The sequence below is a fragment of the Rhinolophus sinicus genome, chromosome 2 (genome assembly GCF_057876585.1).
Source record: "Rhinolophus sinicus isolate RSI-liver-muscle chromosome 2, RSI-T2T, whole genome shotgun sequence".
NCBI lineage: Eukaryota > Metazoa > Chordata > Mammalia > Chiroptera > Rhinolophidae > Rhinolophus > Rhinolophus sinicus.
Genome location: NC_142502.1, coordinates 145997789 through 146014248, shown reverse-complemented (window position 1 = coordinate 146014248; position 16460 = coordinate 145997789). Strand labels below are relative to the sequence as shown.

The following is a 16460-nucleotide window of genomic DNA, read 5'->3' as shown; positions in this document are numbered from 1 at the left end:
TAATCGCTAAACTGTTGTCTGTGTCCATGAGTTTTTGTTTGTTTGTCTTGTTTGTTTGTTGCTTTCAGTTTTATAGTCCACATATGAGTGAAATCATATGGTTCTCGACTTTTTCTGTCTGACTTCAGGGCGTTTCCAATGTTTCCATGATAGTCTGTTTCGTGCTAAACAACTTTGACTTGTACTCTACCATAGAGGAAGTTTTGATGATTAATGAAATAGTGTATTTTTTATACTCAGTTATTTAATCATTATTAAAAATAAAGTATATTCATTAAGTAAAATTTGGAAAATAGAAAAGTACAAAAGTTTACCTATAGTCCCACCAGTCATATAAAAACTATGGTTTAACGTGTATTTGCTTTCAGTCTCCCCCCCCCCCATATATATGTTTTATTTATCTGAAATCATATTGTATGTACAATTCTCTGTATTTGGGTTTTGGGGTTTTTTGGCTTCACTTTAAATACTTTTCAATGCTCCCACATAGTCTTTGTTTTTAATGGCTAAATTTTATTCCATTAAATACTATGGTGGTCCTTAACCATTCTTTTTTTTTTTTTTTTTTTTTTTTTGGTTAAATTTACATTGTGCCCAATTTCTTCTTTTTTAAATAAATAACCCTATGATAGACATTCTTAGGCATGGAGTTTTTTTTGTATTTAGGATTATTTCGTTGGTATAGAGCTGTAAAAATAGAATTATTGGACCAAAACTTATGAAATGTTAGGTCTCTGGATAAACAGTATGGAATTGGTAGTTTTGCTTTGTTTCTTCCCGAGTTTGGGAGGATGTGATTTTGTTTGGCAATAGGATGTTGTAGTTTTAACTGAGGCTGATACTCATTTCATTAAGTGCTAAAATTGTGCTCATCCTTGACTGAATGGCTGCATGTTAATTCGTGTAATAATTTACTGCAACAAAAGTTTTTTTCCCCAGTTTCTCATTTGAATTCTACATATAGTTAAGTGTATTTTCTAAACCACACCCTATTGTTTTTACCTGATGTTGAGTGATACCAGGTCACTTAAAAAAAAATGTACACAGACTTTCATTAGCAAATTCTGCAGACAAGTTATGATTTTCTTTGCTACAAACTGGATTTTGATCTGTTGATTACTTGATACAGACATCTTTTTTCAAAAAACATATACGAAATGATCATGTCATTATGTTAGGTTTCCCCTGTATTATTAATGGTCTCTCATAAAATTTCTGATTTGGTTCAACAATAATTAAATCCCAGAAGTATACTATTTTAGAGATAGAAGAAACCTTAACGTTTCCTAATTTGAAATCCTTTCATTTTACAGATGAGGAAACGGAGGTGCATATGGGTTAAGTGTTTTATCCATTCACTCATTTAGTGGCAGAGCTGGGATTAGAATTTAATTCTAATTTCTCTCTGAAGTCCTTTTTCCAAAACAGCTTTTTTTTTTTTTTTATGTACTAACAAATAACGTGTATTCTACAGGCTGCTTTTTGATTAACTCCTATGATTGCCTGTTCCTGTCATTTAAGGCTTTTGTTTCTAAGCATGCAAGTAGTCCACCCCATAGTAAGAAATGCTTTCCTGAGCAAGTTGTCTAGTTATTTAAATTTCACCATTGAAATATTAACCCTGTCTCTTGCATATTTGATATCAGACAGCGATTTCTTTTTAATCAATATTCCAGAGTTTTGGTGCTTGGTGTTCTCGCTAGAAAACGAAATGTCAAATTGACTACAACCTAGCACCTACAAAAGGTTGGCTTGAGGCTTCTGATACTTACTATAAGAGACAGGTTGATAGCTACTAAGCTAACTAACTTTCCAACTTCTTCTGTGTTAAGTAAACCATCAGAAAGGAATGTACTTAGAACATGTTATTTCACCTTTCCACAGAAACGCCTTCAGTAAATTATGATTCAGTATAATTCCCTCAGCTTTTATTGAAGATTTATAATAAAAACATCTATGTGAATAGGATTTCTGTCAAAACCCTACTTAAAGACATGTCTAGTTTGTTTTTCAGTTTTCTAACACAAACATTCTTGAATGTGAATCCAGTGCTAGAAATGCTCTTATCTAGATGAATTTGTTATTTATGTATTTAAAAAAGTTAAGTCAGTAAGAGCAATAATAATGAACAGTAGTTTGGATTTTACAAAATGTTTTCACATTACATAATTTGACATAAAATCTTGTGGTTATTAAATATAATTGTTCCTATTTTACAGACAAGGAAATAGGTATAAAGAGGTGTGTGGCAGTGAGAAAGGACTGGTACAAAACCGGAACTGAAATAGTTTGCCTATAAATCTTGCATTCTTTCTATTATACCATTATGCCTCTCAAAGCAAACCTATTTCCCTTTTTTGCCTTAGCCTCCCCAAATTCAGAGGTAAACTCAGGTTTTAAAAGCCTAGATATATGCAACAACCTCTCTTACTTTGCAACTTTTAATTGATTTTTTCTTTAAGTAATTTTATTTTAGATATTATATATAAAGTAATCTTGTGAAGTACCCCAAATCTTTCAGAAAGTAGATAGGCCATAAATACTAAGATAAATTGGTTAATAACTATGAAGAATGATTACTATATTATGGCTATATTGATACTTTTGTTTTTTTAACTTATGGTTTATCTAACTCTCCTCTTTAGGGAATGTGTTGATATACTTTAAAATATTAAAAAAAAACCTCTTGGATGAAAGAAATGAGTATGAGAACAGTTTATCACCTAATTGTCAACAAATATTTCAAGATGTACAATAATAAACTGTATGATATCAATGGACACAAAATTGCTACTTTATAAATCAATCTTTTAGAAATTACATACCTATACTTTAGTTATATAAGGTGCTGTCTCTTAATTTGGATAATTGTCAATATGTAAATTTTGGAGCTATACATATATATGTATATACACACACATACTTTCTCTAGTTTATCTGTAGTGCTGTCTCCTAGATGATAGTAAGGACAGAAAGAACAATATAAACAGCGCATTGCTATGTTTGTCATAATTCCACATTAAAAGAATGAATTTCTTATCAATTCCAAGTCTAAGATTTTTTTCAGACAGTATGCCAGTGAGTAGTATAGGAAAGACAATATAGATACATAACTGCTAAAAATTCATTCAAATGTGCAAGCCCAAATTAACTTCTTTAAAATTTATCTAATAAAGTTTAATATGGAATTCAAATTCTTTCCCTCAGCTTTTGTCATTAGCACAAGTTCTCCTAAAAATCCTCCCTGGAGCTAGCTAGACCTCTAGTGGTTTCATTTCTTTTTCTTTTAATTACTTTAAAAATTGCGGTAAAATATACATAACATAAACTTTACCATTTTAACCATTGTGATTACCTATCCTACAAGGAAACATTTGGCAATGTCTGGAGACATTATTTGGTCGTCACAACTGGGGTGAGGGAGCTGCTGGCATCTAGTAAGTAGAGGCTAGAGATGGTGCTAAACATCCTACAAGGCACAGGGTGGCCCCCCAAAACAAAGAATTATCCAGCCAAAATATCAATAGCTCTGAGATTGAGAAACCCTGGTGTAGAGCCAGACTATTTGGGTTTTAATTCCAGGTGTACACCTTACAATCTGTGTTACCATGGGGAAGTTATTTAGTCTTGTGTCTGTTATCTATAAAATGAGCATAATAGTATTAGGTTGGTGCAAAACTAATTGCGGTTTAAAAGGTTAAAAATAATTGCAAAAACTGCAATTACTTTTGCACCAACATAATAGTATTTACCTCATAAGGTTGTTTTGAGAATTAACTGAATTAAAACATTTAAAGTACTGAGACCAGTGCCAGCATATAATAAGCACTTGACAAATGTTATTTTAAAATTTTTGTTTCTTATTGAATAGATTCAATTGATTAAAGTTGATAGTTGATAAAGAGGAATATGTTGAAAAATAGTTATTATACTAAAAGAAAATTATACAAAGACACAAATAAAACCCTACTTTAAAATGTAGCATATGAAAATTTTGAATGAGAAAAACCTTTGTAACCAATAATTAGATTGTTATAATCTGTATTTTATCTATACTTAAGAAACCAGAGGTTTGAACATAAAGTGTATACAAATTAGTGCTAATCTGAACTTAAGCTATATTGTATCTGACCTCAAAGATTTATGCAGCCAATTAGGTTACGATAACCATTCTATGTAACCGATCTTTCTCTAGTCTGTATAACAACCATTCCAGAAAGATCCTTGGGAAGTCAATTTCTTGATTGGCTCTATAAAGTTTTGACAAGATGCAGTTTGTTTGTTCGTTAACAAGTGTTCTAAAAAATAAGCTTTTAAAAAATATATAGAATTTATGGTTAAATTTCTTTAAGTGCTAGCAAATTAAGCACAGATTATTATGCATTACATTTAACTGTTTCATGGAGTATTTTCCTCCAAACAAATGAAGAATTAAAAAGTTGTATTTTAAATACAGATATGTCCATAAATAAGTAGATTGAAGCAGTGATGTTCATAATTAATATTATTAGTATAGTTCCATATAATTAACAAAGTCCTACCACATACATGGTCACAATAGGTCTTCATAAAAATCCTGTGGGGTATGTAGAATTTTCTCTGTTTTGCAGATGAGGAAGCTGAGGCTTACTGAGATGAAATGATCTTTCCAAAGTTATAATGCTAGTAATTGTGAAACTAATCATTGAAACCCAAGACTCATAATGAATCAGTTACTATGATCCACTGTGGGCTTTTAATAAAATTATGAGGCTTTTTCTGACTTATTCCTTTCTGAAATTGGTATAATTTCAGGGCATTGATATCTCCTCCAAAAATGAACTTAGATGTAATGTCAATGGCACAATATGCAGAGGGACCTCCACATGCCTTACTTATAAATATTACACATAAATGTAATAAAAATGAATTGGATAACTTTTTCATTATTGTAAACCTTTTATTTTTAAACTTTTAATTTTGGATAATTTTTAACATATACCAAAATAGAAAGAATGGTATGTGTAAGCTACTGTATTATCCATCCCCCACCTTCATCAATTATCAACTCAGGGTGACTTTAATTCATCTATATCTATCCTTTTTTTTTTTCTTTCTGTGAGCTATCCACCATTTATTGTTTATTAAAACATGGCCTATCCAAACGGAATGATGTGGGTGTGTTCAAACCAGGTTGCTTCTATTTCCTCATTGTAATTAATCTGTCCATCATCCCCTTATTCCTCTTAATGCATTTGAAGCATAACATATTATCTCCTAGGTCTGGGTATGGGAAAGTGCAGGCCGATAACAGGTAGAGAGAGATCATTTTCTTAGGAGTGTTAAGCACCCAGGCCTGACCTGTACACAACTGCAGGCAAACTCAACCCTTTCTGTCTGCCCAGAGACGTCTGCTATGGACCACATACAACCTGATACCAGTGGTTTGCAGCAGAAAGTTTTCAGCAGAAGTAGGAATGGAACATGAATTCACAGCCTTAGGTTGAATGGCTCTTGCAGCAATTCTTGCCCATGCTGCCAACATGGCTTCCTGAGCTGAAGTTATCACTTCAACTCTATTGGTCACTTCCTCTCTCTTACTCATCTTACAACTTTTCTGACTCCTTGCTCCCTCAGTCACCATCTTGCATTTCTTTGAACTTGACTGCAATGTGGCCTCCTGTGGTGTTTCAGGAATATTCTTTACACTGTCTCCATACTCCTCACTCATTTGTTTTACTTCAGAGTAAGCATGTTCCTTGAGCCTCAGATAAACCTCTATTTTCTCACCATCAGTACTCAAATTAAATTGTTGGCACCAGTTCCACAGTGTCCCAATGTACTTTGTTAACTGAAGGCAAAATGGCTGGCAAGGGGAGGATTGGTTTTGGACAAGATTTGAACTGTTCAATCATTTGAGGAAGATAAACTTTATCATTTGTCCTAGGAATCTTCAGGTTGGCATCTGAGGTTGAAGAAATGCTTGGTTCCATTTGATGTTCTTCATTAGGTTCCTCATTAACTGGAACCAGCGTGAGAATTACACTTTCTTTACCCAATTCATCCTCAAAGAAATCCTTTTTGCTGCTTTCAGAATTTGAGTTTGCCATTTCCAGACGCATTCAGAGGGCAGCAAAGCCAGCACAGTTAAGGATACCCGCAGTTTACTCCCTTTAAACTCATCCCTCCTACTTACTCCCCACTGGATTATTTTGAGGCAAATTCCAGATGTATAATTTCATTTGTACACAATCAATATACACAATTTTACTTTTCAAAAATAAATATTTTAATAATAACTACAACTTTGAAATACTGAGAACCTGAATAGTTTTCTAGAAGGATGTTTCCACTTAATGTACACCAGTAGCCAGCTTTTCCTGAGTCAGAATAATCACGTACAGTATGCTTTTCTCTTGGAATTTAAATGTCTAATAATAAACAGTAAGAGAAAGTGTTTTACCTGTCCTATGCAGTCTTCTCTCATTTCTCCTTCTAAAATAAAAGATCACAATATTAGTTATCTTAAAATCTAATAAAGGACCTTAACAAAAATTGTTAACAGAAACTTTTAACATCCTCACTAAAAAGAAATACAGTAATCATAACTTAAACATATTAAAATACTTAAAACTCTAGAGAACGCAGTCACGAAACTTCAAAATAGTATGAAAGTATGAATTATTCTCATACACATACACGTTATGGTTAATATCTGCACTGAAAATCAAATGAATAGACTGTGACTATACTGTTCCTTCTGTTCTTAAAATGATGCCTTAAAACTTGCATGACAAGTAAGTTTTATCTAACTTCCAGTTCTGGTTGATTACTTAGAGAACTGTGTTGAGATGTTTTATGAGGACTTTTTTTTCTCAATAACAAAGAATACTGCATTTGATTAGTGGGTTATTTGCTCTGATAGCAGTGATATACCTGCAGACCCTGGCTTAGTACATAAAAATGATACTTTTAAAAGCGGCATCCTTACTTACATTTATATGCCATTAGGCTGAGAAAAAGGAAGTGTCATTACTATTACAATCTAATTTCTCATTATTGATGGATATTAGGTAGACATTAATGAACATATTCTCATCTTTGAAATAAGTAATTGTTGGTATTTGTGAATCCCAGTTGTTTCTCTTCTCTTATAGCACTTAGTACATGCATATACCACTAATTTGGTACTATACTTATGTTAACTTATTATTTATTTCCTTTATTTGTTTAGTCTACCTTCCCAAGTAGATAGATTATAAGTTTTCTAAAGCATATCTGCAGCATCTTATTCCTCCTTGTAGTCCTAGCACCAAGAAATATCTTGATGATTATATTTCTATAAGAATACATGTTACTTGTCTGTCATTAATTCTAAATTACTTGCTGTTTGGGGGCATTTTTGTATACACTGGGATGTTTTGTTTGGCTATATAGTTAAAAATTTCATAACATTTCTAATATGATATGGAGCCATACTGTGATACGGTTTATAATGCTTTCACAGGACATCTGGATTTTTTAAAATAATAGATTGGCTCTTGCACTTAAGTGGATAAAAGTTTAAATCCTGTAGTAAGATGGTTATTCTCTTCTGGAAGATTTCTAGGAGTACAAAATTAACAGTCTCTCTCAGAAACTGGTTCAACATTTTGTCTTCCCAATAGTCAATAAAGAATTCTTATGACTAAATAAAACAAAAACAAAATGAACTCCACTGCTGTAAGTATGGTTTTAAGAGTCTTCTATAGACCATAACAGCCCAACGTACTTTGTGTAGCTTTAAATGTAATTGTTATTCCTGTAATCTTGACATTTTTGAGCTAAACAACTTACTTTCAAAACTTTTTTAATAGACACCAACTTTCATCATGTTAGTCATTGTCAATCTTCCTTGAATCCATGCCGATTTTATCATATAAAAGAAAATTAACTTCCATAGCAAACATGTTTAGATCTATAATCTAGATTCTAGCTGGACATCTAAAGAGGTTGGTTTAATGAAGTGATTGCTTCTGACTCTGGTATGTTACAGTCTTAAATATGTACCACTTCTGTTTTATTTTTTTCTCATAAAAGCCAGTGTTATTGCTTCATTTAGTTTCTTGTCAACTATGACAGTCCCCATCCCTTAATTGTATTTGTTTTACTTTAAATGAAGGGCCCACATTATATAAAGGGACAGCTTTTAAGTATTTTAGGCTTTGCAGGCCAAGAGGCAAAATTGAAGATACTATGTAAGTACTTATATAACAAGTGAGAAAAATTCTACAAACTTTTTATTGATGAAATTCAAACTACAATAATAATCGAGTAATTTTTTTGTGATACACGTCTATTAATGGGATTAATTGGAATTCAAAGTTTGTGATCTCCCTCATCAAACGCAATTTCACATTTGTCTGTTATTGCAGATCTCTAATGAGATTTTATGTATTTCACCTTTGGAAATGCCCTTTCTTTTTATATATTTATTTAATAATTTGTAGTTTTTCCAATTACAATTGGCATACACTATTATATTAGTTTCAGGTGTACAAAATAGTGACTAGACATTTATATAACTTATGAGCTGTGCACCCCGATAAATATAGTATCCATCTGACACCGTACATAGTTATTACAATATTATTGTCTACGTGGTCTGACAATTAAGTTCGCGAACTTGTTGCAACAATGTTGATAACCTTTTTTGATATCAGAGAGATTATTCATTATGAATTTGTACCAACTGGAGTTAACCAAGTTTACTATTTGGAAGTGCTGAAAAGGCTGCATGAAAAAGTTAGATGACATGAATTTTTCGCCAACAATTCATGGCTCTTCCATCACGACAATGCACCAGCTCACACAGCGCTGTCTGTGAGGGAGTTTTTAGCCAGTAAACAAATAACGGTATTGGAACACCCTCCCTACTCACCTGATCTGGTTCCCAATGACTTCTTTCTTTACCCGAAGATAAAGGAAATATTGAAAGGAGGACATTTTGATGACATTCAGGACATCAAGGGTAATATGACGACAGCTCTGATGGCCATTCCAGAAAAGAGTTCCAAAATTGCTTTGAAGGGTGGACTAGGCACTGGCGTGGGTGCATAGCTTCCCGAGGGGAGTACTTTGAAGGTGACCATAGTGATATTCAGCAGTGAGGTATGTAGCACTTTTTCTAGGACGAGTTCGCGAACTTAATTGTCCTTATGCTACGTATACTTTACATCCCCATGACTATTTTGTAACTACCGATTTGTACTTCTTAATACCTTCCATTTTTAACCCATCCTCCCATTCCCCTTCCTATCCAGCAACCCTCAAAATGTTCTCTGTATCTATGAATTTGTTTCTGTTTTGTTTGTTTATGTTCTTTAGATTCCACAGATAAGTGAAATCATATGGCATTTGTCTTTCTCTGGCTGACTTATTCCACTCAGCACAATACTGTCTAGGTCCATCCATGTTGTTGCAGATGGCAAGATTTCATTCCTTTTTTATGGCTGAGTAGTACTCCATTGTATATATATATCACTTTTTCTTTATCAATTCATCCACTGATGGACACCTAGGCTGCCTCCACATCGAGGCCACTGTAAATAATGCCGCAATGAACATATGGATGCACATGTCCCTTTGAAATAGTGTTTTGGGTTTCTTCAGATAAATACCCAGAAGTGGGATTACTGGGTCCTTCTTTGACTCTTGTTATAGCCTTTGTTTTAAAGTTCATAGATCTCCATTTCCTTATGGTTGGTTACTGAAGCTTTACTAGTTTCCTTGCTGTACGCTTGGCACTATGCAATACTTCTTTAAAAATTCTTTTTCTCTCCTATTCATTTCCCTCAGATGCTGAAATTGCTCTCACATACTTGTCCCCTGGGCTATCCAGAAGAAAAACTTCATATAAATCCTCTTAATGCCACATGCCTCTCTTGTCGTCCTTTGTATCTTCCTTTCTTCGAAATTCTGCATTTCAAAGTCTTAAAGGCTTAGTTCAGCAGAATTGGCCCTTTATTAGAGGGAAAGGTAGGAAATGAATAGGCCAAGCTTAGAGTCATCTTTAGGGAACAGTGAAAAGAGCACATAGTGAGAACTTTGAAATATTAATTGCTTTTGTCCCTTCACAGTCAGTCATCTATGTGTTATTTGTGCTTTCTACTTACACACTTTCTTATGCACATTGAAATTGTACTTTGAAAGTCACCAACTCAGCTGAACATCTTGGCTGGAGGTGATTGCTGTTACTTTATTACACTTTTTTGGGTACCACTTTTAGGGAGTATATTACATAGTTGCCTTAAATGTACTTACTATGTACATTTCTTTATTACTGAATTGGACAAAAATCATGCCATTTTTCTCAGCGGCCTTAGGAACCTGGCTTCTTAAAGTGTAATCTCTAGGCTGATAACATATAAATCACTTGAGAGTTTTTTAGAAATTCTGAATTATGGGCTCCATTCAGGCCTACTGAATGAGAATCAACATTTTAACAAGATTTCCACATTTATTTGTATGCTCATTAAGCCTTTGTTATAATCAGTTGACTTGGTATTTTACATTGTACCAAATAAGAGCAGTTTTATAATACACCAACTAGAAATGTCCAGAGCTTTCTTATTTTTATTTATTTACTGAAAGTTCTTGCCAGTTATAACACTGCTTTCTGTTATACTTTGAATACTTTGGGTACCATTACCTTTTTTATTACATGTCTTACCCTTCAAAGATTCAGCACAGATGTCTTTTTCAAGTTCATCCCTTCTGTCAAATACTTGTCTGTGGTATAAGGGTTTTTGAAATTGGAAAAAGGATAGAAAAGAAAATTATATGGTTAAATATGTTATAGATTAAGTATTGAATGTTTTCAAGTTTCTGAGGTTTTTAAAAATGTAATTAAAAAATTTCCTTGGAAACTTTCAACAATATAATCATTGAAATACCATAATGTTAAAAACATTGAAAACTACTTCTAATTTTCCCACCATTAAATATTACAGGACATTTTGAAGAGCAATTAAATTCAACTTTAATATACAAATAAAATATTTTACATATACAATTTTCAAAAGAAGTATCATGTGAGCATAAAATGTGATGCTCTGAAGGCCTATGTATTGCACAATTAGAATGAATGGTAAAAGTTTTTAATTAAATTTTATTTTCTTAATTGTAAATGTAATCCATTATTACTGTAGAAAAACTCAAAGAAACATAGAAAAAGAACATTAACATAATCCAAATATTGAGAGTTCTCATCTGGATAGTTAGCTCCTATACTTATCTTTTTAAACAAATAAAGTTGAGATAATATTTTGTATAAAATTTTATATAACTTGTTTTTTGGCTTTATAAATTTTATTAAATTACACATTAAAATGGACTTTTAAAGGTACAGGTTCTATGAATTTTAACAGATGTATAGATTCATGTTGTTACCACCACAATCAGAACACAAAATAGTTTCATCATGTAAAAAAAAAAAAAAAAAAAACTCTCATGATAATGGCATCTTTAAGTTCACATTTAACTTTGACAACATTTATGATTATAAAGAGGACCATTTTTTCCCCCAAGAAATATTCAAGGACTTCATTTTTTCTGAGACTTTTATTAATACTCCTAATAAACTCATTTGCAATTCTTTTAATTTCTTTATCCTTGTGGAATTTCTCTTTTTCAGTTGATTAGTCTCAGTGCCATATCCTCATTTATGGTTTTTGCATGAAATTTGAACATTTCCCCAACATCTATTTCATTGACTTCATGAAATAGTCTGTTTTGTGCGAGATTTTCAGTTGTTTGAAATGTGTTTATATTACTATGTTGGGTGTTTACATAGCTGATAATTAGTGAAAGCACTTGTGAACTAACACTTAACAAGTGGGAGTAAATGCTACTGTTCACTGGGGAGTGATATTTGAGTAAGGACCAAGTGTATAAGTAGCGCATTCTTCAAGATTTCACATTACGAGCACTGTTGCTCTATGTAACTGTAGGGTTTCAGATAATAAAGACCCCTTATAGCTGAAATTTTATATTTGAATGCAAAGTTATGAAGTGTGATGCTCTGAGCTTTGCAGAAGTAAAGTACTACACAAATAGTAGTACATGTCATATGAAGGCCACTAATAAAGACTAAGGATTTCGAAATATATAATAATAAGTAAGGCTTTGTATATGAAATTATACTTTCATGTTTTTCATTTGACGTAGTTAATAAAGAGAATACATTCCAGATGAAAACACTACTACTTAAAATATATAAATTTTGAAGCTTTGGCTTTTCTAAGGTTTTTGCTTATCTAATTCTACAACTTGGAGAACTAAGTGCCATTCCATAAAAGAGTTATGAATCCGTAAAGCAGTTCATTTCCTCACAGCTTTTCTTTTGACATATTAAAGCCACAATAAAATGTAACTTCTCTTTCACCATAAGCTTTATTTAGTTCATCAGAAAACAAAAATAAGAAAATTCATAGGAGACCAGATTAGGCTGGAGAGAAAATGGAAATACTGTTTTTTGTTCTTCAGCTCCCATGATCTTTCCTCACATTATCTTGATCAGCTTTCTTAAACATAGCTAGAAATTCAGTGAAAACCTATAAACATCTTTAGGTTGTGAAGTTGCTGATACCCTTTAATTTTTGTTTTAAAATAGCTTAAGGTTATCTTCTTTGGAAATATGTTTAAGATTGGCTAGTTTTAGTCATATCCTGAGGCTCAGAAAAAGATCTCTCTACTTAGTTTCTAGTTTTATAGGCAGCAAACATAAAACGCCTAAGTGGGAATAATATGAACTTAACTAGTTCTAATATACATTAAGCTACCTTAATAGCTGAACTCTTTGGAAATGCTCAGTATAGTCTACCTTTATTTCAGTGTAAGATGCAGAAATGGACTTCCCAGACATATGCCATATGTTCTCCTCTTATGCCAAGTTAATAAGAATGATAAGACTGAGATGAATAAACAAGGTCAATTTAGGCTGAGCCAAATTAGACAACAGAATAATTGTCAGATTTTCTTTTGGGAGGGACATTTGTTTTGAGCCAATCTTCATGAATTATAGTCTATAAAAATTTTTTTTCTGGTTAGTCTACCGACAGGCATTCTATTGACAATTTTGTTTGTTTTATAAACACTGAAAGTTTTCATCAATTACATTGTTTATTAGGCACACGTAGGATTCTGAATAGCTGGGTATTTTATTTTTTATTCTAACTTTAAGGAAAATGGCTTAGATATGAATCAAATAAAATCAAGCCAAAATTTAATAACTTTTAACAGGACAGTATTTCATTTGGAGTTTCTTAGGTATGAATTCAGATATAATAAATAGGAGTATTATAATTAATTTATAACAGTAAATGTGAAAATAGATCAATTTGCTAAAGAAATGAGGTTTACTTTCTCTACAATAAAGAATTGTAGACCTTGAAGGGGATAATCTAATACAAATGGGAAAATTGAGGCAACCATAGAAGTTTACTTATATTAATTATAGTAACTTGTTACAGACAGTATCAAATCTAAAGTTAAGCATTTTTGCTTCAGTCCTAGGATCATGTATTTTATTTATCATTGCCATTCTCACACTGTATGATTTTTTTTTTCTTCAAAAGTGATTTTTCTTTGAGTTGTGTAATCTTTTAAAATTGCCAGGTCAAAAGGATGAAAAACCAACCATCTGAATAGTGGTTGTCTTAGTGAACCGTATCAAAAACATAAAAACAGACTATTTGATAATAGTACTAATGACATAGAAAGTATAAAGTGTCAGTTAATTCACGTAATGGTGAATTAAAAACAACACACCTCATTTATACCCTACATGTTTTAATTGCTTCAGATTTGGAAATGCCTGATTCTTTTGTATCTAAAATGTCTACACACTTAGTACCAGCTATATATTCTTCTATATATTCTTAAGTGTTTATTAAGTTTGTGTTACATACCAGGCACTTAGTTCTAAGTCTTGGAGGCTACAGCAGTAAATAATAAAAAAAGAAAAGACAAACGTCTCCACCCTCATACAGTTTATATTCTAGTAAGTTATTTATAAACTTAAGCACAATACAATCTATTCAAAACCAGTTTTCAGTTGTTTTCTGCATATATTTAGTTCAAATTAATTCAGTTTATTATTTTTGCCATGGGCTACCCAGAAATTAAATTTTGTTCAGTGATTTGTAAACATATGAAGAATGTAAACAATCACTGGGAAGGATTTACGTAAAATTAAGAGAATGTTTTGTAGAGTAGGCTATTTTATGGTTCATTCATTCATGGATGGAATATTGGTTGAGTGCTCACACTGTGGTTGGTACTGGGTTGGATGCTGTGGGTACAGCAGTGAGCAAAAGCGGACACACCCTTAACTACTGCTGAGGGTGCAGGCTGCAGACCAATGCTGCCATTCTGTTCTCTCTTCCTTTCTCTCTTCTAGAAGCCGAGACATTACTGAAATACTGTACTTTTTGTTTTTTGCTTGTCTCTGGTTAAACTCGCCTTGTCTATTGAAAGAGAAATTAAAACAAAAGCTTTAAGTATCTTTGGGTAGATAAACTTCCCCAACTGCAGCTCTGTGCCCCAGCATTCAGATGGTGAAGGTCTGAAAACAGATCTCGTATCAAAACTTCCCGATATCAAAGCAATTTTCCCTGTCGAGTTAGCCCAGTTGTTTAAAATGATCTATTAAAAATGCAAACCACATCCTAACATTTTACATTAATTTGCCCTTACTGTTGAAACAAATTACCATACATTTAGTGGCTTAAACAGGGTGCATTCCTTTCTGGAAGTTCTAGAGGAGGATCTATTTTCTTGCCTTTTTGAGCTTTCAGAGGCCACCTGCATTTCGTGGCTCATGGCGTCCTTCCTCCATTTTCTAAACTAGCAACGGCAGGGTGCGTCCTTCTCACAGTGAATCTGACACTGACTCTTCTGCATCTCTTCCACATTTTTAAGGACCCTCTTCTACATTTAAGGATTATATTAGGCCCATTTGGATAATCCAGGATAATCCCCCTATTTTAAAGTCAGATGATTAGCTACCTTAATTCCTCTTTGCCATGTAATAATATAATATTCACAAATTCTGGGATTAGGATGTTGGATATCTTTGGGAAGGCATTACTCTGTCTACCACACACTGTAATATCCTATCACTACAATTAGAACAAAGATCATACACCCTAGCATGACCCTCAGAGGTCCTAAGCAATTTATCATCTTCCATCTCCCTTTACAATTTAGCTCTACTGACTCTGTTTCTCAGACTTTCCAAACTTGTTACCACCCTCGGGGCCTTTGCGTATGCAATTTCCTCTCCTTGGAATGCTCTGTCAATTCACCACAGCTTCACATAGATGTCCTTCAGGTCTTAACTCAAATACACCTTTCTCTGATCACCAGTTCTTTGTATTTTTTCTTAGTACTTACCATTAATTGAATATTTTAGTTGTGAAATTTGGATAGTGGCATTTCTTTGTCAATAGTTAATGCTTTGAGGCTTGAATTCTGTTCTCTCTGTAACCAAGATATGTACTGTTGGTTTCTTATTTTCATTTGCCTGGCATATCTTTTCCTATCTCTTTATTTTTAGCATTTTCTGGATCAATTTATTTTAGATGTATCTCTTGTATACAGTACATAGCAGGATCTTGGTTTGTAAGCAAATTGGAAATCTTTTTCTTTTAGTAGATGAGGTAAGTCCATCTATACTAATTGATATGACTGATATTCTTGACTTCAAGTCTGTCTGAATATTTTATAATTATGTAAATTTGGTTATATTTGCTTATGTTTCTTTATGAGGTGTGTATATGTGTTTCCTTTGTTCTAATTTATTTTTTTAAATGGTATTTAGGAAGGTTTGTAGTTTTGTTTCAGTGGTTACCTTTGTACTAATATCTTTTCTAATACCCTTAGTCCCTTCTTAGTTAACTTTTTATTACCTGATGTGTCAGGATTTATTGGCATCGTTTAACTCTCACCTATGCTGTATACAACAATCAGTGAGTTTATTCTACTCTTCTCTTTCACTCACTTCTCCTCCCATTTTTTAGTTGTATCATTTCTACTTAATCACAACATACAGTACCTGCACATGCGTCTTCCACACTCATCTCTCATTTACATATATTAAAACTTTCACAGTCAGTCCTTTGCTGAAGTTTTCCGTGTTATTTCATGGTTGGGTGAAGCTCTTGCTCTCAAGTACCTTCCTCAAGAAGTGTTCATGAAAACTGTTTTTCTTTAGTTTTGATACTTCAAGGAGAGCTTGGGTGGATATAAAATCCTTTGTTCACACTTTCTTTCATTGAATTTTTAAAAATGGCAGCTTCACTTTTGCCTCGTCTTTTATTTTTGAAAAGGATGATGTTAGTTTGTTTTCCTTTTGTAAGTTACTTGATCTTTTTACGTGGAGATCTTGGAAGATTTTAAAAATTAATCACTGAAATCTAAGAGCTGTGTTAGGAGATGCC

General features: G+C 32.8%; 1 protein-coding gene and 1 pseudogene across 8 annotated transcripts in view; both read right to left on the bottom strand.

The window, feature by feature from the left end:
- Positions 1 to 16460, bottom strand: part of WDPCP (WD repeat containing planar cell polarity effector) — a 307863-nt gene that overhangs the window by 17459 nt on the left and 273944 nt on the right. For 2 of the 8 annotated variants that reach the window (XM_088796122.1, XM_019717842.3), the window contains exons 16-17: positions 10691 to 10749; positions 6443 to 6474 (exon numbers count right to left, since the gene is read on the bottom strand). In XM_088796122.1, the coding sequence (XP_088652248.1) occupies positions 6443 to 6474; positions 10691 to 10749 (91 nt within the window). Of the gene's footprint in view, positions 1 to 6442; positions 6475 to 6499; positions 10750 to 16460 lie in introns of those variants that run through there. The other 6 variants (XM_074332055.2, XM_074332056.2, XM_088796121.1 and 3 more) reach the window with 5 other exon arrangements.
- LOC109438195 (developmental pluripotency-associated protein 2 pseudogene) lies at positions 4576 to 6435 on the bottom strand (annotated as a pseudogene).